The 26,145-nt window shown below is 36.9% G+C and overlaps 1 protein-coding gene across 3 annotated transcripts in view; it reads left to right on the top strand.

Annotated features, from left to right (window-relative positions):
- The window catches only part of COL14A1 (collagen type XIV alpha 1 chain), a 245,408-nt gene that overhangs the window by 3,716 nt on the left and 215,547 nt on the right, over positions 1-26,145 (top strand). For all 3 annotated transcript variants that reach the window (XM_050802163.1, XM_050802164.1, XM_050802165.1), the window contains exon 2: positions 18,844-18,968. In XM_050802163.1, coding sequence (XP_050658120.1) covers positions 18,881-18,968 — 88 coding nt within the window. In that variant the 5' untranslated portion in view covers positions 18,844-18,880. The remainder of the gene's footprint in view (positions 1-18,843; positions 18,969-26,145) is intronic.

Here is a 26,145-nt window from a genome sequence, read left to right as displayed (position 1 = left end):
GTGAATTTTAGGGAGCAATGTTTTCCCTCATTTCTCCTAGAAATTATCTGAGTTGCTTACAAAAATTGGTCCAGAGGTAGGTTGCACTTTGCTAAGTCCATTGCAATGTCTTAGGGTGTGTCTTTATCTAGGAGCAGTCAGAAGGCCCTTTATTGGATAAAGATCTATTCCTGGGTGGTCTTTTGTCTCTGGCTTTTGCAAAGAGGAGCACATTTAATTGATGTCTAAAAGTGATACTTTGCTGTGGGTTGTTCGCTTCTGTTCTTCCTTCATTTCCCGGCCCTGCCTCCTGCCTTGTGCTGGCACTGTGCTAAGCATTCAAAATACAATAGGGAATAATATGCTTTGGCAAATGGAAATGCCAGTAGCTAACTACAGGGTCGTGTTCAATGCTACAGAGTGGAAAATAGAGATTACTACCACAGGAAACAGGAAGAGCATCTGACTCCAGACTTGGAAGATCAAGGAAAACTTCCTGAAGGAAAGGATGTCTAAATGGAGATGTAAAGCTACCCTTTATACTGATTACAGATGTACATTGTAGTTAAAAACAATCTCCCATTTCTTTGACAGATGAACTATGTCAGTGTTTGAAAAAAATGAAGAGAGAAAAAAAGCCAGGTGAAGAACATTCCTGTGTCAAGGAGCTGTCATTCCAATTTGCCATATTTTTGGAATGGCTCTACCTTCTATCATTTAGAACATACAGCATCAGTTTAATATTGTTTGAGCAGCTGTATAACTGAGGCTAATTTTCAGTCAAATTCCTTGCATTTGAGTGATTCACAGGGGTGCTGCTAACCTAATAGAATTTTTCTGTAAATTAGAAAAAGGTAGCCCCTCTCTGCAAACCTATGCCATTGGGAGAAGAAAACAGTTCTGTTTTCTCTGGATAACACAGCTTTGCACTGGGGCACATAACTTGGAAGCAGAGTGTCTGCCAATTTCAAGTGTCATTGACCCTATGCCAAGTGTAAATTGTTCATTGCAGTTCATTAACTGCAAGCTGTACACACATCAGCCTTGATCATTCAGTCATCAACTATTAAGTCAATCAATATTTACTGATTGCCTGTATGTGTTGAACTTTTTTGAATATGGGTTAAACTACCCATCTAGATGTCTGGTAGTACCGAAGATCTAGAAGGTTAAAACAGTGAGTGAGCCCATGAAACTAGCTGGAGAATCTCAATAAGATGAGGGACAGATGCAGTTCATTGGAGGCCTGGTTGGTGAAGGATCAAGTTTGGTGCTACTGCTGGCTGGTGCTCATCCACAAACTGTTACCTGCCTCTGATAAGACAAAAACTACACGATGATGTAAATCAAATATGTCAATAAGCACACTGTTCACTAAGCACACTGTTAGTTCCACTGAGATTATTATTATTTTTTCATAGCAAGGCTTTTCTGTTGAAGGAAGCAAAACAATACATAGACTTGCATATTGGCATAAGCTCCTTGTCTCATTGAGGACCAGTAACAGTTCATAGACGAGCTACTTTGAGTAGCACCAGTCTAGGCAACATTGACCCACATTTGGCCAGAGAGGTCATCTTGGATCCATTCTGCCTTTATACTATTTTCTTTTCTCTCTTTTCGCCTTAGTGTTTCTTTTTTTCCTCTGCTCCTCATCTTCTTCCTCTTCACCATTTTCCCTTTTCTTCTTCCTTCCCTTATTCCTACTTTACTGTTGCTTTCCCCTTCCATTTGTTATTTCTCTCTTAAACAAAAATCACTGTGAATTTTATTCAGCTTTTTGTCTTTTAAAAAGCAAAATTAAAAAAAGCCTACAGTGTACAAGGTAAGAAATAAAAATGGAAACAATCACTAACTTGGATAAAATTAAAAGAATTGAATGGTAATTAAAATAAATATATGCCAATAAATTAGAGAGCCTGGATGAAATGGATTATTATTTGTTTTCAACTTTTATTTTAGTTTGGGAATACAAGAACAGGTTTGTGACACAGGTATATGTGTAATGCTGAAGTTTAGGGTATGAATGATCCCATCACCCAGGTAGTGAGCATAGTACCCAAAAGGTAGTTCTTCAGCCCTCACCCCCTTTTTTTCTTTCCCTCACAATTAGTCCCTACTGTCTGTTTTCTCATCTTTATGTCCATGTGTACTGTTTAGCTCCTACTTATAAGTGAGAATATGTGGTACTTCGTTTTCTGTTCCTCTGTTAATTCACTTAGGATAATGGCCTCCAGCTGCATCTATGTTGCTGCAAAGCACATGATTTTGTTCTTTGTTATCGCTGTGTAGTATTCCATGGTGTATATGTACCACATTTTCTTTATCCAATCCACCGTTGATGGGCACCTAGGCTGATTTCATGTCTTTGTTATTGTGTATAGTGCTGTGACGAACATACGAGTGCATGTGTCTTTTTGGTAGAATGATTTATATTCCCTTGAGTATATATCCATTAGTGGAATTACTGAGTTGAACGGTAGTTTTTTAAGTTCTTTGTGAAATCTCCAAACTACTTTCCACAGTGGCTGAACTAATTTACATTCCTACCAACAGTGTATAAGCATTCCCTTTTCTCTGCAAATCTGTTTTTTTTTTTTTTATCTTTTTAATGATAGCCATTCTGATTGGTGTGAGATAGTATCTCATTGTGGTTTTGATTTGCATCTTTCTGATGATTAGCAATGTGGAGCATTTTTTCATGTTTGTTGGCTGCTTGTGTATCTTCTTTTGAGAAATATCTGCTCATGCCTTTTGCCTACTTTTTTAATGGGGTTATTTGTATTTTGCTTGTTGAATAATTTAAGTTCATTATAGATTCTGGATATTAGACCGTTGTTGGATCCATACTTTGCAAACACTTTCTCCCATTCTGTAGATTGTTTACTCTCTTGATAGTTTCTTTTGCTGTGCAGAAGCTCTTTAGTTTAATTAGATTCCACTTGTCAGTTTTTGTTTCTGTTGCAGTTGCTTTTGAGGACTTAGTCATAAGTTCACTGCCAAAGCACATGTCTGGAATGGTATTTGCTAGGTTTTCTTCCTTTTTTTTCTTTTTCTTTTTCTTTTTCTGTTTTTTTTTTTTTGAGATGGAGTCTCGCTCTGCCGCCCAGGCTGGAGTGCAGTGGCACAATCTCAGCTCACTAAGCTCTACCTCCTGGGTTCAGGCAATTCTCCTGCCCCAGCCTCCCTAGTAGCTAGGATTACAGGCACATACCACCAAGCCCGGCTAATTTTTTGTATTTTTAGTAGAGACATGGTTTCACTGTGTTAGCCAGGATGGTCTCAAACTCCTGACCTCATGATCCACCTGCCTCCGCCTCCCAAAGTACTGAGATTACAGGCGTGAGCCACCGTGCCCGGCAGGTATTTGCTAGGTTTTCTTCTAGGATTTTTTATAATGTTAGGTCTTACATTTAAGTCTTTAAACTGTCTTGAGTTAATTTTCATATATGGTGAAAGGTAGGGGTCCCATTTCATTCTTCTGCATACCGCTAGCCAGCTATTCCAACACCATTTATTGAAAAGGGAGTCCTTTCCCCATTGCTTGCTTTTGTTGACATTGTTGAAGATTAGGTAGTTAGTTATAGGTGTATGACTTTATTTCTGTGTTTTCTAACCTGTTCAGTTGTCTGTGTGTTTATTTTTGTACCAGTACCATGCTTTTTTGGTTACTGTAGCCTTGTAGTATAGTTTGAGGTTGGAAAATTTGATGCCTCCAGTTTTGTTCTTTTTGCTTAGAATTGCTTTGGCAATTGAGTCTCTTTTTTGGTTTTGTTTAGAATTTTTTTTTCTATTTCTATGAAAAATGATATTGGTAGTTTGATAGGAATAACATTGAACCTGGATATTGTTTTAGGTAGTATTCTTTTTTTCTCTTTGAAACAGAGTCTTGTTCTGTCGCCCAGGCTGTGTTTTGGGCAGTATTCTTATTTTAATGATCTGTAATTAATTATTTCTAAACAAAGTACAGATTACTGAAACTGATTTTTTATTATACAGGAATTATGAATAAAAGATTAGGCACAAACATGTTGAAAAAGTTGTTAAAAAGTAACCTCTCCAAGAGTACCGAACTCTCCCCATGGTTTTGCAATTGAATGCTAATGAAAATGTAAAAAATCAAGAACACTGTGCTATTATAACTGTTTCAAAGCACAGTATAGAGAAAGAAGAAAAAATTCAAAGTTATTTTTTATAAAACCAGAAAAAAATAATACTGATATCAAACCTTGACACAGCATAATAAAAAAGAAAAGCTACAGACTAATTTCACTAATATTGATGTACTTATTGATATGAATAGCATATTGGTAAATAGAACCCAAAACAATAATTCACAATGATCAAGTTTGGCTCAAATTTTACAGGTAAGTTTAGCATTAGAAAATAGATTAATATAATTGTCATATTAAAAAGTTAAAAGAAAAAAAGTTAGGTGATCTCCTTCATAGCTACCACAATAATTTAACATTTTATTTCAGATTAATAGCTCAGTAAAGTTTACACAGATGGAAATTTACTAAACACGATACATTTATGTCAGTATATATGTGTTTGTCTTCTCTAACAGTCTGTCTAGCCATGTGTCTTCAAAACCAAAGTCATGCCAAAGAAGCATTCCTGTTAAAAATAAGAACAAGACAAAATTTCCAGGATAAATATTCTGGAGATAGTAACCAAAGCAGTAAGAAAAGGGAAAGAAATGAAAAACATAAAATTTGGAAGGTAAGAAGAAATGTATCATCTACAGAAAAAATTAAGGAAATCAATTATTACAAACTTTAAGAGTCTGAAAAAATGTTAAACTATTCAAGGTAGGTTACAAAATTAATATAAAAATAAAATTGCTTTACTATAATTAAGAAACAACTTGGGCCGGGCGCGGTGGCTCAAACCTGTAATCCCAGCACTTTGGGAGGCTGAGACGGGTGGATCATGAGGTCAGGCGATTGAGACCATCCTGGCTAACACGGTGAAACCCCATCTCTACTAAAAAATACAAAAAACTAGCCGGGCGAGGTGGCGGGTACCTGTAGTCCCAGCTACTCGGGAGGCTGAGGCGGGAGAATGGCGTGAACCCGGAAGGCAGAGCTTGCAGTGAGCTGAGATCCGGCCACTGCACTCCAGCCTGGGCAACAGAGTGAGACTCCGTCTCAAAAAAAAAAAAAAAAAAAAAAAAGAACTTGTTCAAAAGTGATTAAGAAAAATCCATTAACACAGAAAATAAAACATATATGTATATAATATGTAAAAATAAACTCAAAATGTCAAATTTATATAACTCTTTAAAGTGCTTATGAAGAAATGGAGATGACTGACTTGAATAAACAAAGAATATATTCTTTTTTGATGTAAAGATGGACTATTATATAAAAAAGGTCAATCTACCTAAATCAGTCTACTAATTTAACATCCCAATTTGAGTAGTTTTGGTACCTAATCAAAAATAATCAGAAAGAAAACTTAAAAGAAAATATTAAAACATATTGTAAAGTTTTGATACTTACAATTACTTAATAGTGACACATAAATAGAAAATCAATAGATTTGAAAATAAAATATAGCATTACTAACCTGTGAACAAAAGGCAAATTATTCTGTAAGTGGTATGGGACTAATTGGATAGACATGGAGAATAAAAGTTAAAACTTTCCCATTTACATCACAGTAAGTTTTAGATGATGAAGGATTTCAATTTAAAAATTGAAAATGTTATAATACTAAAAGAAAATATAGGAAAATGCTACAATTCCAAAGGAGAAAGAGACTTATATGCATGTCATAAACCATAGGAAATAAAAAACAAAAAAAATAAATATTGGGCAACATATTATATATGATGGAAAAGGAGCTACATATTAAATGCAAAAATTTCTTATAAAAAGATGAACACTCCTAGCTGGGTGTGGGGGTTCATGCTTGTAATCCCAGCACTTTCGGAGGCCGAGGAAGTCAGATCACTTGAGGGAAGGAGTTCGAGACCAACATGTCCAACATGGCGAAACCCTGTCTCTACTAAAAATACAAAAAACAGCTGGGTGTGGTGGGGCACGTCTGTAATCCCAGCTATTTGGAAGGCTGAGGCATGAGAATCGCTTGAACCTGGGAGGTGGAAATTGCAGCAAGCCAAGACTGCATCACTGCACTCCAGCCTGGGTGACAGAGTAAGTGAGACTCCGTCTCAAAAAAAAAAAAAGAACAATTCTATAGAAGAATGACCAAGGATATGCCAGATAGTCCACCAAACAAAAGACGTCTTAAGTAAATGAAAGATGTGCACAGCGATGTCGTATGTTGAACTACAATTTTTTCATACATGAAAGAATTTGCAACTGTTAGAGCCAATGAGTTTATGGAAAAATAGACACATATACTTTTGGTGGTATATAAACTGGCATAATCTCTTTGGAGATCAATTTGGCAGTATCCATTAATACTTTTTTTTCTTTTTGAGACAGGGTCTCACTCTGTTGTCCAGGTTGGAGTGCAGTGGCACAATCTTGGCTCACTGCAACCTCCACCTCCCAGGTTCAACTGATTCTCCCACCTCAGCTTCCCGAATAGCTGGGATTACAGAAGCACACCACCGCAGCCTGTCTAATTTTTCTATTTTTAGTAGAGATGGGGTTTCACTATGTTGGTCAGGCTGGTCTCGAACTGCCAACCTCAGGTGATCTGCCTGCCTTGGCCTCCCAAAGTGCTGGGATTACAGGTGTGAGCCACCATGCCCAACCCATTAATACTTTTTAAAAGGAATAAACATACCTTATGACCAGCAGTTTCACTTTTAGCAAACTGTCTTAGAGAATATTTGTCTGTGACTTTTTTGAGATTTTGATTAAAATTGCTTTGTATCTATAGATTATCTTAAGAACATTCTAACAGAATATATATTTTTTTAATCCATGAACATGATGCACTGCTCTATTTAGGCTTTCTTTCATTTCTGTCAGTAATACACTTTTGTATTTTTGTATTCTGAAGAGTATAGAGGCCTTGCATGTCATATTAATTTCTAACTATTTTATGTTTTTGATATCACTGTAAATAAATTTAAAAATTTTTTCTTTTGGTTTATTTTCTGCTATTATATAAGAATACAATTGATTTTTGCCTACTGATCTTGTCTGTCAGTCTTTCTAAATTATTAGTTGAAGTAGGGTTTTGTTTTTGGTAGATTCCTTAGCATTTACTGGTAAACAATCATGTTGATTGTGAATACAGTCTGTTTACTTCTTCCTTCCCATTCTTTCTGCCTTTTATTTCTTTTTCTTGCCTGATTGCACTGACTAGGACCTCTAGTACAATGTTGAGTGGAACTAGTAATAGTTAACATCCCTATTTTATTCTTGATCTTAGGGGAAAAGCATTCAATATTTTACCATTCAGTGTGATACTAGCTATGGGGTTTTCACTGATGCCCTTTATTAGATTGAAGAAGTTCCTTTCTATTTTTAGTTTGCTGAGTTTCTTTAAAATCCTGAATGTGTATTGAATTTTCTGAAATACTTTTTGTCCTTCTATTTAGATTACACACACACACACATCCACACCCACACACACACAATACATATATATGTATAAAATCTCATGCTAAATGATTAGTGGATATTATCTTGATGGTTAGCCTTTTTCTCCCTGAGGGAAGAAACATACTAAACATGCTAGATAATTTAAAAATATTAAACCAATATTACATTCCTGTAGTAAACTCTACTTGGTCATTATTATTATTATTTTTATACATTGTTAAGTGCTATTTGATAATATTTTGTGAAAGATTTTTGTATCTATGTTCATGAGGGTTATTCTGTGATTTTTATTTTTTGTGATGCTGTCTAGTTGTGATAAAAAGGTTATGTTAGGGCCGGGCAGCACTTTGAGAAGCTGAGGTGGGCAGATCACTTGAGGCCAGGAGTTCGAGACCAGCCTGGGCAACATGGTGAAACCCCATCTCTACCAAAAATACAAAAATTAACCATGTGTGGTGGCATACGCCTGTAGTCCCAGCTCTTCGGGAGGCTGAAACAGGAGAACTGCTTGAACCCAGGAGGTGGAGGTTGCAGTGAGCCAAGATTGCGCCACTGCACTCCAGTCTGTGTGACAGCGAGAGTCTGTCTCCAAAAAACAAACAAACAAACAAACAAAAGGTTATGCTAGCCTTCACCTGTGCTTTCAGAAAGAGTTTGTGTAGAATTGGTATTATATTTTCCTTAAATATTTCATAGAATTCACTAGTGAAGCCATCTGGGACTGTAATTTTCCTTGTGGAAATATTTTTTAATAACAAATTTAATCTCTCTAATAGATACAGGGCTATTTGGGTTTTCTATTTCTTCATGTGTCTGTTTTAACAAGTTGAGTATTTGAATAGTTTATTTCCAAGTAAGCTAAATTGTTGGGATTATTGGCAAAAAGTTATTTGTATTTTTCCTTTTTAGTTGTTTTTTAGTTTGTGAAGTAGGCAGTTATATCCTCTGTTATTCCTGGTATTGTTAATTGTGTTTCAATCTTTGTTCCTTGACCACACTTCCTAAAGGTTTTAAAAGTTTATTAATGTTTCAAAGAAGCAAATACTGGTTTTGTTAATTTCTACTAATGTTTTCCATTTCTTTAGTATTTGCTTTTATCTTTATTAATCATTTCCTTCAACTTAATTTGGATTCAGTTTGCTCTTCTTTTTCTAGCTTCTTTAGGTAAAAAATTAGATCATTGATTTTAAATCTTTCTTCTTTTTTATATAAGCATTTAAACCTATAAGTTTATCTCTAATTATTTAGCTGCATTCCACAAATTTTCACAAATTGTACCTTTATTTTCATTCCCTTTCAAACATTTAAAAATTTCCATTGTGATTTCACCTTTGACCCATTGATTATTTAGAAGCATATTGTTTAATTTTCAAATATTTTGAATTTATAAAGATATTTTATTATTCATTTTAAAAAAATTAGATGGGGTCTTTCTGTGTTGCTCAGTCTGTTCTCAAACTCCTGGGCTCAAGCCATCTTCACACCTTGACCTCCCAAAATGCTGGGATTATGGGTGTGAGCTACCACACCCAGGCTATTATTCATTTCTAATTTAAATCTGTTGTCAGAAAATATACTCTGTATGTTTTCAATCTTTTGAAATTTATCAAGTTTTATTTTATGGCCCAGAATATGGCCTATTTTGTTAAATTTTACTGATACACTTAAAAAATGTACATTTTTGCAGTTGTTGGATGTAATGCTCAATAAATATCAACTACTTGATAAGAGTTGTTCACATCTATATACTGATATATTGTCTAATTGTTCAACCAGTTCTTGAGGAGTGCTGAAATCTTCAACTTTGCTTATTGCTTGTTTCTTTAGTCTTACTAGTTTTTGCTTTATGTATTTTGAAACTCCATTATTAAATTTATACACATTGATGATTAATTTTTCCTAATTAAATGATCTTTATCATTCTGAAATGTCCAGGATTTGGGGGCAGTTTTATGCAGATTTTACTCCCCCTGCTCCCACTTTGTGTCTCATTCCATTCTGACATTTCCCTTCTCAATATCTAGTTTCTCTAGTATTCCTGAATTCTGTTCCCTGATGCTTTATGCCAGTAAGACAGCAGCTTTCCCCCTGATTTCTGATCACCATGCCATGCATAGTGGAGAGTTCCCTCAGAGAGAAAAAAGCTAACCACCAAACTAATAGTAACAAAACTAGGTCTTCTTTATTCCTAATTTAGAGTTTTTCTTCCTATGTCATGATGCTAACAGATAAGTGTAATAATTGCTCACTTCCTCTAGTACTTTTTAAGTAGATCTCGTTAGCTAATCCTGAAAATCCTTTTTTTAATGATTCTGGATGTGAGGAGGGTAGTATTTCAATAGTGAGAAGAAGTAAGGAGGAATACCCTCAAAGCAACACACTGGATGATACATTAAGCCTATCTCTTTTGTTGTTGTTTTTTTGGTTTGTTTTTTAATCTACAAAAATATGTGACCTAGATTATCAATTGACTGTAAAATTCTCTTTCTATAAAGTAGATATTAACATATATATAAAATGTGGAGTTGAGGAAGGCATCCTAGAGATCATTTTATCCAGTTCCCTTGCCCCAAATTCAGGAATCCCTCTGATAACATCTCTTATGGGTAAAACTTAGCTAGTTTCTGCTCCAGAATTTCTGGTGACAGAGAAGCAATGCTTCTAATTGTTAGAGCTGTTACAGAACTTCTGTGGGTTGGGAGCATCGCAACTGATTAGAGTTCTGTTTTCAGACGCTACACAAAATAATACGGTTTTATCTTCTACATAAAAGCTCTAATATATGAAAACCTCTGTTATGTGTCTCTGATTCTTATTTTTCTTTGGTATAAAATATGCTTAAATATCACCATTTCTTTCAAGTCTTCTTTGCATAAACTTGTCAACGGTTAACTGCTGAGTCTTTTTCTAAGCCTATGAATTACTCAAGTCAAGTCGTCCGTGTCTTCATATGATTGATCGTTTCAAATCTGTATAGAGCTATCATCTGGAGAATGATAAAAATGGCTAGAAATTTATTTTGAAAAGTCTAAACTGGTTCACTCTTGCAAATAACTGTTGCCTCTGTCATTATCTGGATATTTAGTTTTTGCCTAAATGTTTTTGCCAAGTTAGTCCCACAACCTTAATGTGATAGAAGAGATAAAGGCTTCTTGTTTCTCCTTCCTTTTTTAGCATCTGCTCAAGTAGCAAATTCATTTATTATGATTCCCCTTTCCTTTTTTGTTCTTTCAACATGTTGTGAACATGCTACTAATTAGAAATTTTTGAGAGTTATCTGTGTTCTAAGTAAGTTAACTAAAATATCACGATCATCTTAAAAGGTAGACATGGCCAAGTGCAGTGGCTCGTGCCTATGATCTTGGCACTGGGAGGCGGAGGTGGGAGGATTGCTGGAGCCCAGGAGTTCAAGACCAGCCTAGGCACCAAAGTGAGATCCTGTCTGTATAAAAAAAAAATTAAAAAAACTCAGCCAAGTGAGATGGCATGTGACTGTAGTCCCAGCTACTCAGGAGGCTGAGGCAGGAGGATCTCTTGAGTCTAGGAGTTTGGGAATGCAGTGGGCCATGTTCATGCCACTGCACTCCAGCCTGGGTGACAGAGAGAGATCCTAAAAAAAACCCAAATCAAAATAACAACAACAATAAATTAATGAATTAAAAAATAAAAGATAGATATTATCTCACACATTTCATTGATAAAGAGCAGAGAGTGGTTAAACCAGCTAGCCAAGGACCTATAGCAAATGATCACAAGTGGCTTCCTCACTCCCAGTTTTCTATTCATACCACCACCTGTGCTACCTTTCTGTTCTGTTTCATACTTATTTCATTCGGTTTTGCAATATGATTGCTGATGATCTTGCTTTTCAAGTAAATTGTAAGTGAGCTCACCTAAGGTTCACTTTTCAATTAATCTCTTTTTTTCAATTAACTATAAGTGAGCTACCAAGGGGAAGATATGGTATAAAGTTTTGTATCTTTCTTATTACCAGCTACAGTGCTTTGGTTGTATAGTAGGACTCTTAATAAATGATTGTTGAAATGAACATTTAATACTGTAAATAACAATCTCTCTCAGGGCATGGAGTTGCTGGATATATGGTATATCAAATAACTAACAAGAATTTCATTTAAGTTTGTGGTTTATTTTTTGTAAGTCAGCAACAATCGAATACAATATTATCCAAGGTTTGTGTGTATATATGTGTATAAATCTTGGCGAGAGAGAGAGTGTGTGTGGTTTACAAAAATGTTAGGATAAATATTTAAGGAATTTTAATAAAATTGGCTGTATGTTAGTCTGGGAATTTTGTGGGTGCCTGTAAGCATTGCTTAATGCTTACGCTTAGGGCCTTTGCTTGTTATCAAACTTATCTGGACAAATGAGATTAAATAAAACAAACATATGAGTGGAAGGGCAAATTAGCACTAATGGACCTAGTTTTATGTTACTGATTGTAAAATTATGACAGTGTTTTAAGAGCACTTGTATTAAACATTATCAACTTTCCGTAAATTTGGCTTATACCTTCTGAAGAGAGAACTAAGTAGCCATTTCTAACATGATGTTTTTAAACAACAGCAAAAAATCAAGGCAGAGTTATTTGTTTGGTGCAGGCTTTTGGGCAAAATTTTAACAAATTAGGCTTTGACATTTTGGTAAATGTTAAAATATCTCATGGCATTTTAATAGGATTGGGATTTTTCTTGCCCTTACTTTACTGTCCAAAAGTTTGGGGACTTGGCAGAAAAGCTTGGGAAAACTGAAATTTCACTTCTCCCAATGTGGTATTGCTCATCCTAACTTAAAATAAACAATAACTAAAGAAGAATTTATGCTGGGCACAGTGGCTCATACCCGTAATCCCAGCATTTTGGGAGTCCGAGACGGGGGAATTGCTTCAGCCCAGGAGTTCGAGACTAGCCTGCACAAGATGAGGAGACCACATTTCTACAAAAAAAATTTTTTAAATTACCAAGACATGGTGGCACATGCCTATAGTCCAGCTACTTGGAAGGCTGAGGAGGGAGAACCACTTGAGTCCAGCAGATTGAGGTTGTTGTGAGCCATGATGTCACCACTGCAGCCCAGCCTGGGTGACAGAAGCAGACCCTGTCTCAAAAAAAAAAAAAAAAAGTAAAAGAAAAAAGAATTTTGAAGATAAACTATGGTTACAATGCTTTTTCCATATAAACAATGCCCAGTTTCCAAAAAAAGTTGCCAAGACTAGCATGGCATTTATTTAGTTAGTTAAAAAGTACATGAGATGCAGAGTAACCTCCAATATTACATGTTAAGTATTGCTTCAAAACACTTGGATGCAGGAACTGCTTTGATGAGAAAAGAGAAAGGCTATTTGATTGTGGCCTTTCACAATAGGAGAAAAAGGTTCTTGTCTCCTATGTTAAAGAGGACCTTTTTCTCCTACGTTAAAATAGCATTATGCGATATCTTTTAACATTTTTAAATTTAATTTTTAATTTTTTTGTAGAGCCAGAGTCTCACTGAGTTGCTCAGGCTGGTCTCAAACTCCTAGGCTCAAGCCATCTTCCTGCCTTGGCCTCCCAAAATTCTGGGATTACAGGTGTGAGCTACCATACCTGGCCAGGGATATCTAATGTAAGTCTCCTGATCTGAAAAGGAGATTTTTTTTTTCTCCAAAAAGACAAATGTGGCCTGTTTTTTTTTTGCCTTTCTTTTCTTTGCTTTGTTCTGATTGAAACCTCTGGTTATAATGTCTGGAGAAGGAAATCTTAGAATATTTTATTGGAGTTGAGAGAGTGATTCTGCTGCAATCTGTTTCTTTGGGTGTGGTGGACAGCTATCTGTGTAACTGGCAGGTTTGCTGAATGTTTTGATTTGATAAGGCTGAAGCCTGCTGCCATATCTTTTCAAATTCCCCTGCACTCATGCCTTCTGTCTACAGAAGAGCTGCTTATACTCGGTTTGGACAATCCACTAATCTTGTTTTACTTGACTTTGTAGGGTTAGGGTTTTATGTATACCCTGGGGCTTTTCCTCCTATATTTCATCAACATTTACTAACCATTTTCCTAATGTCTTCTGTGTCCTGACAAATTAATCCAGGCTATAATGCTATGTAGATGGTAGTCACTTAATATGTTGACTGTTCTTCTAGCATATACACTGAATGTATTGCCTATTCCATTAGGAATTTTAAGGATTTTCCAGTATGTGAATGTGTTAATCTAAGAAAATATTCTTTACTAATTAGCGTTTTGGTCGTAGGCTGGTAGGGGAAGATACATTTTAGACCCCTAAGCACAAATTAGTACATTCTTTAATTTTTATTGCAGGACCTTAACTTGAATATTTGTATAATGACCAAAGTATATGGGCCTCTCTTTTAGTGGCAACATGAAAGAGTTGTATACTAGACTGTGGTTGGATATTTAAAAAAAGCTTAGTTGTCAACATTTTTTTATGAATAGTTGCTTGAAGGAAATATAATTAATTTATTCCTTTAGATATACCATATTATTCTGAAATAAAACCCAAGTATCAGAGATTTAACTACATGAGTCATATTACTTTGAAAGTTTATATAACTTTGCTTTGCTGCATTCATCAGAGGCTTTTGCACTTAAAGCTACTACCTGAAGGCTGTATTAATCTACCCCACTCATTCCATTCACAGAATTGAATGATTGTAGGAGTTATAGAACCCAACATCCCACTTGATACAGTTTTTCCTTCATACTCTCCAGACTGAAAGGATGCAAACAGGATTGTTTGAAAATCTTCAGGCCTAGCTCCAGTCTAAAGCCTGATTGGCATATACCTTACCAGATTATAGATGTTGTTTCAAAGAACAGACTAGTGCAGTATCTCTCAAAAGAACAGCATCCAGGACTGGGGGAAGTAGCATAATAGCAACTAAAAAATACTTGGGATTGGCCAGGCACGGTGGCTCACGCCTGTAAACCCAGCACTTTGGGAGGCTGAGGCTGGTGGATCACAAGGTCAGGAGTTTGGAACCATCCTGGCCAACATGGTGAAACCCTGTCTCTTCTAAAAAAAAAAAAAAAATTAGCCAGACGTGGTGGCACATGTCTGTAATCTCAGCTACTCGGGAGGCTGAGGCAGGAGAATTACTTGAACCCAGGAGGCAGAGGTTGCAGTGGGCGGAGATCGCACCACTGCACTCCAGCCTGGGCGACAGAGCGAGACTCTGTCTCAAAAAACAAAAACAAAAACGAAAACAAAAAACTTGGAATTTAAATAAGCAATATGGAGTATTTTTTAAAGCATTCAAGGGGATCAGAGTCTCCAAGCTTTGTAACCTAAGAGACAGCTTGTACTTTGCTAGGTATAATCCCTGTCATGGTGAGAATTTTATCCGGACATTTCATTATCAAAGATCTTGAAATGGTAATAGTATGGAGATACTAGATAAATGTAATGTGACTTAAAATATCATTGTAATAATAATTTTTAAAATCCCATACTCTTCCATTTAGGGGTAAATGACACCTAGAATAGTATTCTCATTCTTATCCCTCAAGAAGAATTAATATTCTTTTGAGTCCTGTAATCAGTCATACCTAGTTTTGATTTGCAATTAGGAAATGTCAATTGATGTGTTTTTATTGTTGCCACTGGAGACATATATCTATAGTAGAGAAAATTATAGGAATTTAAAGCTTAACACATTTTGATAAATGATCAGCATATAATAAAGAGTGTTTGCACTTGATTAGTTTCTTAGGAGTTGGACAGAAACAGTCTTGAGCTGTCTCTCTTGTTGTTCAAGAATATAAAAAACCAGTAGCGCAAATGAAGTATCATTATTAATGGGATCTTATTTAAAGAATGGTATGTCATTACTATCTCTATTTAAAAATGGCTTGGCCTGAAAGCCAAAGCCATTATGATTATATTAATGTTTTAAAAAAAGCAATATTGCCATTAATAGGTAGGACTTATTTCTATATTGCAAAGATAGATTAATACTAGACATATCAAAATAGTTAATTACACTGAGAGGTCAGGATGAAAATATGGATATTCCAATGAATGAATTGTCATAAAGGCAAGGTTCAGCATCCATTCTTGATTGAAAAAAATATTCTTAGTAAAAAGACAAGAAGTTTTAAAAGTTTAACATAACACATCTGAACTCAACTACCATTAGTATTCTTAATGGTAAAATATTTCAGGCATCCCTAGTAAAATAATTGTTTTTAAACTACTAACCTATACAGTAAGAAAAAAACACATTGGTTGCAAACAATGCAGCTGTCAACTTGGAAAATCCAAGAGATTAAACTGAAAAAATATAAAGGTAGCAAGAATTCAGAATGGTGGTCCATTAATATAAAAAAATCAATATCTTTTCTATATTAAAAACAAATCTGTCAGATAACAGTATTGGAAAGAGTCCATTAATAATAGGAACTAAAAAGTTAACTAGAAATATACTTTGGGGTAAGAAAGGCCATTTTACCCACGACACTGAATTAGAAACCATAAAGAAAAAGATCAAGTCAGATTTCTGAACTTTAAAAAAAATTCTTAACCCAATAAATGAAATTGTCAGGCAAAAAACTGGAAAATTACTAAATATATATGAGTTAAAATTAACATATAAAGAGTTATTGTAGATCAATAAGAAAATGGGTAAAGGTCATGAACAGGTATTTTGTTTAAAAAATTTAAATAGCCAACAAACACCAAATGTCACATTTTACTGGTTGTGAAAAAATCTGATTAAGATGCTAATCCCATTTTACCTATAAAATCAGAATATATTGAAAACAACCTCTGTGATGGTGGAATTGATGTGACCTGGTACTCATATGAGATGCAGGTGGAAGTGGAAATCAGTGTTATTTTCTGTAGAGCATTGTGTACCTATATTTGAAAAACCTTAAAAACATGCATCTTGGGCTGGGCGAGGTGGCTCAGGCCTGTAATCCCAGCACTTTGGGAGGCCGAAGTGGGTGGATCACCTGAGGTCAGGAGTTTGAGACCAGCATGGGCAACATGGTGAAACCCCATCTACTAAAAATGCAAAAATTAGCCGGGCGTAATGGCACATGCCTGTAATCCCAGCTGCTTGGGAGGCTGAGGCAGGAGAATCGCTTGAACCCGGGAGGCAAAGGTTGCAGTGAGCAGAAGCCCTGGGGACAAGAGTAGGACTCTGTCTCAAAACAAACAAACAATGCATCTTGTTTTGCCTAACAGTTCCACGATTGGGAATTTAGCCAAAGTAAATAAATTATGTATTAAAAGAGATGTGAATTAGGATATTCATCGTAGTGTTATATGTATAAAGCAAATTTGGAAACAACCTGTATTTCCAAAGAAAGGTAGGTAAAGAAGTTGTGATACCACTATATATATATAGTAAAAGGGCATTTACTGTCATCAGAATACACTTGAACAGGGAAATAATAACAAAAGGTGTATTCTTTTTGTTGTACTTTGTTGTAGTCTGAATTTTTCACTATGAAAACTCTTTGTTTTTGTAAGAAGAACAAGGTATTTCTAAAGTGGAAAGAAAGTGATGTGAAGCCTGATCTTGTAGAAATGTTTTCCTAAGATGCTTCTACCATGTCTAATTATGCCTATGTGGTTAAAATCCTGGCTCTACTCACTAGCTTTGTGACTTGGGCAACTTCTTTGTGCCTTGTTGTCCATCGGGAATATGTAGTAGAATTGTGCCTACTTCAAAGAGTTGCTGTGAGGATTAAAGGAATTTATATGTGTACTTAGAGTAGTCTTTACATATAGCAAGGGCTCAATACATTTTATGGTGAATAAAGTAAGATGACTTTTTGTCGTGAACCATGGGAAAAATTCTACTCAGCTTTTGGTGTCAGAAAAAGCTACGTATCTCCTGAAAAATATGTTTTAGTTAATCTAAAAATATAGTAAGCCTTAAAGCTTATTATGCTTCCTTCTTGCTTTAGCTGCTAATTCATAAATTTGGAGCCAAATTCATGGTTACCTTTACCAGTTATACAAGACCAGATCCATTTTCTCTGTGCTCATTTAACTCATTACTTTATTGTTTTATCACCAAAATTTCCTCTTATATTAGGATTGCTGGATCAAATATATGACACTCAGTTAAATTTTAATTTCAGATAAACAACGATTTTTTAAAAATAGTATTTTTCAACTATTGCATAGAACATACTAACATTAAAAAATTATTTGCTGTTTATCTCAAATTAAAATTTAACTATAGTCCTGTATTTTATATGTTAAATCTGGCACTCTTATCTTATCCATTAGGTTCATTTATTATTTAGTTGCTTCAGATCCTTTGTGGGATGATATTGGGAAATGAATGAATAAATATATTAATGAAAAAAATGAATTAAAAATATGCCTTGAGTAGAAGAAAACTTTGGAGATATTTTCTTAATCTCTGAGGGAAAGACTTCAGAATTTCTCCTCTGTAATGACCTATTAATAGAATTATAATCTATAATTTGTAGAATCATCTTTTAAAGTAATACCAAACATTCATTGCTTTTCACACTCCATTTCTGCCCCTCTCCCTTTCTCCCTCCTTCTTTCCTTTCCCTTTCTTTCCTTTCTTTTTCTAAAAGTTTTTTAATGGTAAAATTTTTATTATTAATTATTATGGATATATAATAATTATACCCTTTCTTTTTTTCTTCTTCGTTTTCTTGTCTTCCATTTATCTTCCTTTCTCTCTTTTGCTTGTAGCTCTTCTTTCATTGATATCCCAATGGAAATGAACAATTTGGAAGAGTTTTATATTCACTTATGTTAGGAAAAAGAAGAACTATGAGAAAAGATGAAAGGATTAGGGGTTATTCAACCCAATGAAGGGAAGTCTGAGTACTGCAGTCTTTTAATATTAGTACAAAGTGGTTTTTCAAATTCTCTTGGATCACCAGTAGAAAGGTCCTATATATTTGTCCTTTGTAGGCAATATAAGGCAACAGTAGGAGTTTATGTGAACTTTATGTGATAAATATGGGAGGAACACTGGCAAGGACATTGGGATTGATGATGCTAATTTCAGGTGAAATTATGAAATTTATCCATTTGGGAAATTCAGTATGTAATTTATGTCCATAGGGAAGAGTCACAAAGTACATTCTGAAGCTCTCTCCCAAATATTTCAAATCATTCTCTCCATTTACAGCATCTTCTAAAAAGTCTTTTCCTCATCAGTTTGTATTTTAGAGTGAAATGCACGATGCTCTAGGGAATTAATTACTTCCTGACAATACTAATCCATGTTAGCTTATTTGCCTGTCCTAAATGATTACATATACTTTATTTTCAGCCTTCTTAAAAATGTCCCCGTTCTCTCTGCTTCTAGGTGGCTGCTACATCCCATGTAAAAAGCAGAAAATAAAATGAAGATTTTTCAGTGCAAGATGCGGTACTGGTTGCTTCCACCTTTTTTGGCAATTGTTTATTTCTGCACCATCGTCCAAGGTCAAGGTAATTGAAAACTTGGAGAATCAGTAGGGTCTGGGACTCTAGCCTTCTTGTTTCTGATTATCATTCTTATTTTATTTATCCTAACAATATATTGGCTTTTACTGAGTTTTACCAACTGTTTGCACTGTAGGAATATACACATCTTTGATGAGGATTACAACCTCACCAGCGACTGAGCATAGTGATTTTGTGGCAATTGGTTAAACAGGTCATTCTTTTTTTTTTTTTTTTTGAAAGAGTCTCGCTCTGTCACCCAGATGCGATCTCGGCTCACTGCAACCTCTTCCTCTCAGGTTCAAGCGATTTTCCTATCTCAGCCTCCCAAGTAGCTGGGACTAGAGGTGTGCACCACCATGCCCAGATAATTTTTGTATTTTTAGTAGAGACAGGGTTTCACCATATTGGCCAAGCTGCTCTCGAACTCCTGATCTCGTGACCTGCCTGCCTCAGCCTCCCAAAGTGCTGGGATTACAGGTGCAAGTCACCATGCCCGGCCTATTCTTAAAGTGCTTCTGAAAAGCCTGTGCAAGTTTAGCCAGTGAAAGTCGCATTTTTATGTTACAATATCAGTTATATTAATAACGCTATATTAATTAAATTGCTTTATGAATAGAGCCCTATTTTTACAGCTCTATTAATAAAGAACTGTAATGTGAGTGTGTATGTATCCTAATCATGTCTTGTCTCTTACATAGTGTACAGGAGATTTCTATCACTTCATACCTGGTCCTTGATTTTGCTCCCTTTCTTAAAAACTGAGCACATAGTCTGAATGTTATAAGGGCCTGATAGAGCCTGCCAATATGCCATATGCCATTTCAGGCATTCCTAATGATTTCTAGCTTTGTTTTAATTAAACTTAATGTGTGAAATCTACTCTTTGCATTCCTGGGATGGGAACTTTTATTTTATTTATTTATTTTGAGACAGTCTCACTTTGTTGCCCAGGCTGGAATGCAGAGGCACAATCTCGGCTCACTGCAAGCTTCACCTCCCGGGTTCAGGCCATTCTCCTGCCTCAGCCTCCCGAGTAGCTGGGACTACAGGCGCCTGCCACCACGCCTGGCTAATTTTTTTGTATTTTTAGTAGAGATGGGGTTTCACTGTGTTAGTCAGGATGGTCTGGATCTCCTGACCTCGTGATCCACCCGCCTGGGCCTCCCGAAGTGCTGGGATTACAGGCGTGAGCCACTGCGCCCGGCGGGAACTTTTATTTTTGATTTCTATTCATTTTTATAAAGTAAGTCTAGGGCTGAAAAACTACTACCTGTGGGCCAAATCTGGTCCACTGCCTATTTTTATAAATAAAGTTTTATTGGAGGACATCATGCACCTTTGTTTACATATTGTCTGTGGCTACTTTCATGCCACAGTGATAAAATTAAATAGTCATGACAGAGACTGTGTGTCCCGCAAAGCCAAAAATATTTATCTGAAAAAAAATGTGCTAACTTCTGAAGTAAATATGCACAACTGTGCAAAGTGATATTATTAGACAAACATGGGAATCTACAGAGACTGAAGTGTTGGTGATGAAATGTTATCAGCTGAGCAAGGAAGTGTAAGTGTGATAAAGTGATTTTAGGAATGCTAATGTCTGATGTTTGGCATTGAGGGTTGTAGAAAAGATCAATGCATGAACCACCACACACTGTTTCCTTAAAGGGAGGCATACCTGTTTGGAAAGGAATGGAACTTGACTTTTTGCATCCACACATTTGCTGTTATACACCTGGGGTTAAGGAACTGTATTTCCAACTACTTCATTGAACACACAGCAGGCAGTTTGGTAGACACATTGTGCTTACGTTATTTATGTTGGTGAAAGAATGATTTCAGCTGTGGCAATTAGGAAATTCTAGATCACTGATCTTGATCTTCTAAACTCCAGGATACAAGACATAGATCCTTAGAAACAGAGGGCAGGCAAGTTGCTAAGCCCTCCAGAGTTTCTGTCTCAGTCTAGCATAATTCAGAAGTGGTCATTCATGGAATAACTGATCACATAATCACATATAGCTCTTACGGGATGATTTCAAGGATGCTGTCTACCAGATGAACATTGTTAGCCAAATTCTGGGTTTCTTTTTTTTTTTTTTTTTTTTTTTTTTTTTTTGAGACAGAGTTTTGCTCTTGTTGCCCAGGCTGGAGTGAAATGGCAAATGGCACAGTCTCGGCTCACTGCAACCTCCGCCTCCTGCGTTCAAGCGATTCTCCTGCCCCAGCCTCCCAAGTAGCTGGCATTACAGGCATGCGCCACGAAGCCCAGCTAATTCTGTATTTTCAGTAGAGAGGGGATTTCACCATGTTGGTCAGGCTGGTCTCGAACTCCTGACCTCAAGTGATCCACGCTGCTTGGCCTCCCAAAGTGCTGGGATTATAGGCATGAACCACCGTGCCCAGCCACCAAATTCTGTTTTAAGTGAACACTTATGGGGCACATTCTGTGTGTCAAGTTCAAGATACAAAGCTAAATAAGACTTATTTATTTATTTATTTTTTGCCTTCAACCAGGTTACTGTCTACTAGGGAGACAGGGCTGTAAGCAAATAAATTGCAATATAAGTTATGTTGGGGGTGAAGTGGGGCAAAGACAAAGACGGAAAGATAGATTGAAGCCAGATTATGGAAGATTTTAAACAACTCTGTTTTTGAGAAAAACACTCTGATAGCAATATCGATGATTCTCATATTTGTGACTCATGGGGGCTTGAGGGTTAGGAACAAACAAGGTATGAGAAATCGTTAAAATATATTAAATTGTCCATGAAATAGGTGTTGAAGGCTGGAAGTAAGCAATGTGAGTAGAGAGAATGCATCTAAGAATCCTTTAAGGAGTACAAGAGATAAAAGTTGTCTGCTGATTAAAAGTGGAGACAGACAAATGACAGGGAAATATTGAAGATGAATCAAGTTTCTTGATGGAGACCTGAGCAGATGGGGCCTTTCATCTTGACCCCTGTGTCATTACTTCTTCTATATCTTTGCATTGTAGTTGTTTATCTACCTCAACTCATAAAAGCTAATCGTTCTCCCTTTAGTGTCTGTATCTCTAGTACAGAGCAATGTTTCAGTCATAGTAGACATCTGTTGAAGAGTTTAAACAAGTAGAAGACAATGAGTTCAATTTTAGACAAACATATGGTGTCTTACGGTGTCTGTGGGACATTCAGGTGGAGGTGTCTGGTAGGCAGTTGGTGGTCTGGAGTTTAGGGAAAAAAGATCAAGGCAGGAGATTACATTTGAATTGTATTTTATTTGGGAATTCACTTATAGGGATTTTTGAAGCCTTAGAAGTACAATTGGGGGGGGATATCAAAGTGGAAAGAAGTGAGGATGAAGTCAGCCAAACATCAATAGAGTTCAATAGAAGAAAAATGACTGATTTAAAGTGTCAAAAAAAAAAAAAATCCAACATCAATTATAAGGAGAGTCAGGGGAATGTAGTGGATGGTAAGTGAAGGCTGGAGAAATTTTCAAGAAGGAAGATGGTGGCTGCACCCTGGAGGAAACCTCAATAAGAAAAGCTTTAGAGGTCTTTGGTTTTGGTGATTAGGAAAATATGTGATACCTTTGAGAAACCTCATCTTATTCCCACCATGACGCCTCTTATTTACATGACTGATTTTGAGCAAGGAATAAAGAATATGAATTGCTTTACTGGATTGATTTTCTGCTTTTAAAGCAAATTTAGTAGTGAGTTTCTGTGGGTTGGCCAAATTTGTCATTAATTTGCAAAGCCATATAGACATTTTTAGAGAGAAAAAAAAAAAGTCTGGTGGCTCATGTCTATAATCCCAGCACTTTGGGAGGCTGAGGCAGGTGGATCATGAGGTCAGGAGTTTGAGACCAGTCTGGCCAATAGGGTGAAACCCTGTCTCTACTAAAAATACAAAAAATTAGCCGGGCATGGTGGTGCGTGCCTGTAGTCCCAGCTGCTCAGGAGGCTGAGGCATGAGAATGGCTTGAACCCGGGAGGCGAAGGGTGCAGTGAACTGAGATTGCAACACTGCACTCCAGCCTGGGCAACAGAGCGAGACTCCATCTCAAAAAAAAAAAAAAAAGAAAGAAAAAAAAAAAGAAACAAAGTCAGTGTGGCAGGTAGAATAATGTGCCTGCAAAGATGTTGACATATGAATTTTCAGAACTTGTGAATATGTTATATGGCAAGGGGAAATTAAGATGTCAGACTGAATTAAGTTTGTTAATCAGTTGACCTTAAAATAGGGAGGTTAGCCTGGCTTATCTGGGTGGGCCCAATGTAACTGCAAAAAGCTTTAAATATGGAAGAGGGAGACAGGGCAACCAGTGTCAGCGGCCAGGTGAGAAAAACTTGACTGGGTACTACTGGCTTTGAAGATGGAAAGAGGCCACAAGTCAAGGAATGTGGGAAGCCTCTAGAAGCTAGAAAAGGCAAGACAGTGATTGAGTGATTCTCCCCCACAGAAAGAAATTCAGCCTTTCCAACACCATCCTTTTAGCCTGGTGAGATTGATTTCAAACTTCTGACCCCTAGAACTGTAAGATAATACATGTCTGTTGTTTTAAGCCACTAAGGTTTTGAAATTTATTACAGTAACAATAAACAACGAATACAGCTAGTATTAAAAGACATACAGGATGGCTCATGTCTGTAATCCCGGCACTTTGGGAGGCCGAGGCCGGCAGATCACGAGGAGATGGAGACCATCCTGGCTAACACGGTGAAACCCCGTCTCTACTAGAAATACAAAAAAAAATTTGCCAGGTGTAGTGGCAGGCGCCTGTGGTCCCAGCTACTCGGGAGGCTGAGGCAGGAGAATGGGGTGAACCCAGGAGGCGGAGCTTGCAGTGAGCCGAGATCATGCCACTGTACTCCAGCCTGGGCTACAGAGCGAGACTCAGTCTCAAAAAAAAAAAAAATACAGGAAATTAATTCTCGGCCGGGCGCGGTGGCTCACGCCTATAATCCCAGCACTTTGGGAGGCCGAGGCGGGCGGATCACAAGGTCAGGAGATCGAGACCACGGTGAAACCCCGTCTCTACTAAAAATACAAAAAATTAGCCGGGCGCGGTTGTGGGCGCCTGTAGTCCCAGCTACTCGGGAGGTTGAGGCAGGAGAATGGCGTGAACCAGGGAGGCGGAGCTTGCAGTGAGCCGAGATTGCGCCACTGCACTCCAGCCTGGGCGACAGAGCCAGACTCCGTCTCAAAATAAAAAAAAAACAACAACAACAACAAAAAAAAGGAAATTAATTCTCGCTCCTTAAATTGCTTATCCATTTAGTCTCTCCATGGAATATTTTATAGAAAATGTTCCCTCTCCAGGACCTGTGAACCTAGATTGGCTCAAATAACTGTTTTGTTTTGTTTTCTTTGTTTTGTTTTTGAGACAGAGTCTCGCTCTGTCTCGCAGGCTGGAGTGCAGTGGCCTGATCTCAGCTCATTGCAACCTCTGCCTCCCGGGTTCAAGTGATTCTCCTGCCACCATCACGCCCGGCTAATTTTTGTATTTTTAGTAGCGATGGGGTTTTACCATATTGGCCAGGCTGGTCTCGAACTCCTAACCTTGTGCTCTGCCCGCCTTGGCCTCCCAAAGTGCTGGGATTGCAGGTGTGAGCCACCACGCCTGGCCTCAAATAACTGTTTATACCTGGATTATTCCAGCATCTTCTTTTCAAGACAAGTTGTTAAATGAACTAGAGTACAGAAAAAGTAATATGATGGCTGTAGGAGAAAAATGTGTACAGCAATAACAGAGTGATGGGATCCATACTTTCTTAGAGTTTCACAGTAAATATGTACCTGGTTCTAGCGATGTTTGTTTTGGACAGTTACAGGAAGGAGCCACTGAAGGTAAAATAACTGTCATTTAAAAACCTCCTTTGGGAGGCCGAGACGGGCGGATCACGAGGTCAGGAGATCGAGACCATCCTGGCTAACCCCGTGAAACCCCGTCTCTACTAAAAAAAAAATACAAAAAAACTAGCCGGGCGAGGTGGCGGGCGCCTGCAGTCCCAGCTACTCGGGAGGCTGAGGCAGGAGAATGGCATAAACCCAGGAGGCAGAGCTTGCAGTGAGCTGAGATCTGGCCACTGCACTCCAGCCTGGGTGACAGAGCGAGACTCTGTCTCAAAAAAAAAAAAAAAAAAAAAAAAAAAAAAAAAAAAAAAAAAACCTCAACACATGGAAAATTGGAGACTTTGCATAGGGGCTAGCTTTAACTTTATAAAGACCTCTGTGTTCACACGTTGACACATATTTCTTGCTGTTGTTAGTAGCCAAACACATTTAAAAAGTTGAGAATGTTTTCCTTACTGCTGTTTTCAGCATCTTTATAATGGATTATGAAATTACAACATATGAGGTTCTAAACCACATTAAAAAAATATCCCCGTAGCATATCCTACAGTAAAAGTCTCTCAAAATTTTATTGCTCTGATTTATAAAACATTTAGGCAGCACATTTAAATGAAAAAATGACTAACATAAAAAGCTAAAGTTTTTGTATTTTATTTTATTTTTTTGAGCCAGAGTCTTGCTATGTTGCCTAGGCTGGAGTGCAGTGGTGCGATCATGGCCTCCACGTCCTGGGCTCAAGTGATCCTCCTACCTCAGCCTCCTGAGTAGTTGGGACCATAGGTGCATGCAACCACGCTCAACTGATTTTTGTATTTATTTTTTAGAGATGGGGTTTTGCCATGTTGCCCAGGCTGGTTTCAAACTCCTGGGCTCAATGAATCTGTCTGCCCTGGCCTCCCAAAGTGCTGGGTTACAGACGTGAGCCACTGCACCCCGCCAATAATCTAAAAACAATTTTTTTTTTAGATTACTTGGAAAAATAGCCAAATACTTCTCTGCTGTTTAAAAGTCTTTTAAAAATAAATATAATTGGTTGCCCTATAAACTTAGCACCCTAAAATATGTTTTAAAGAGGTAAAAACTCTCAGTGTGATTTCATGCTGCATTATCTTTATCAGCCAGACATTTTTGGTTGCAAATAAAATAAATTTTCTCTGGTCAACTAAGCAAAAATGTATTCACCAGTAGGTAATGCAGTAGCTCATATAATCAAAGTAAAAGTAAATAATCAAGCTTTGAAAAGGACAGGAATCTGGGAAACCCTCTGGGATACAGTCTGTAGAAACTAGTGACCATTTTCCTTAGGGCATGTCATTGGAATGACTGGAACTATTTTC

This window comes from Macaca thibetana, chromosome 8, assembly GCF_024542745.1.
Source record: "Macaca thibetana thibetana isolate TM-01 chromosome 8, ASM2454274v1, whole genome shotgun sequence".
Classification (NCBI taxonomy): Eukaryota; Metazoa; Chordata; class Mammalia; order Primates; family Cercopithecidae; genus Macaca; species Macaca thibetana.
The sequence above is the reverse complement of the archived record's forward strand: the minus strand, read 5'-3'. Positions and strand labels throughout refer to the sequence as shown.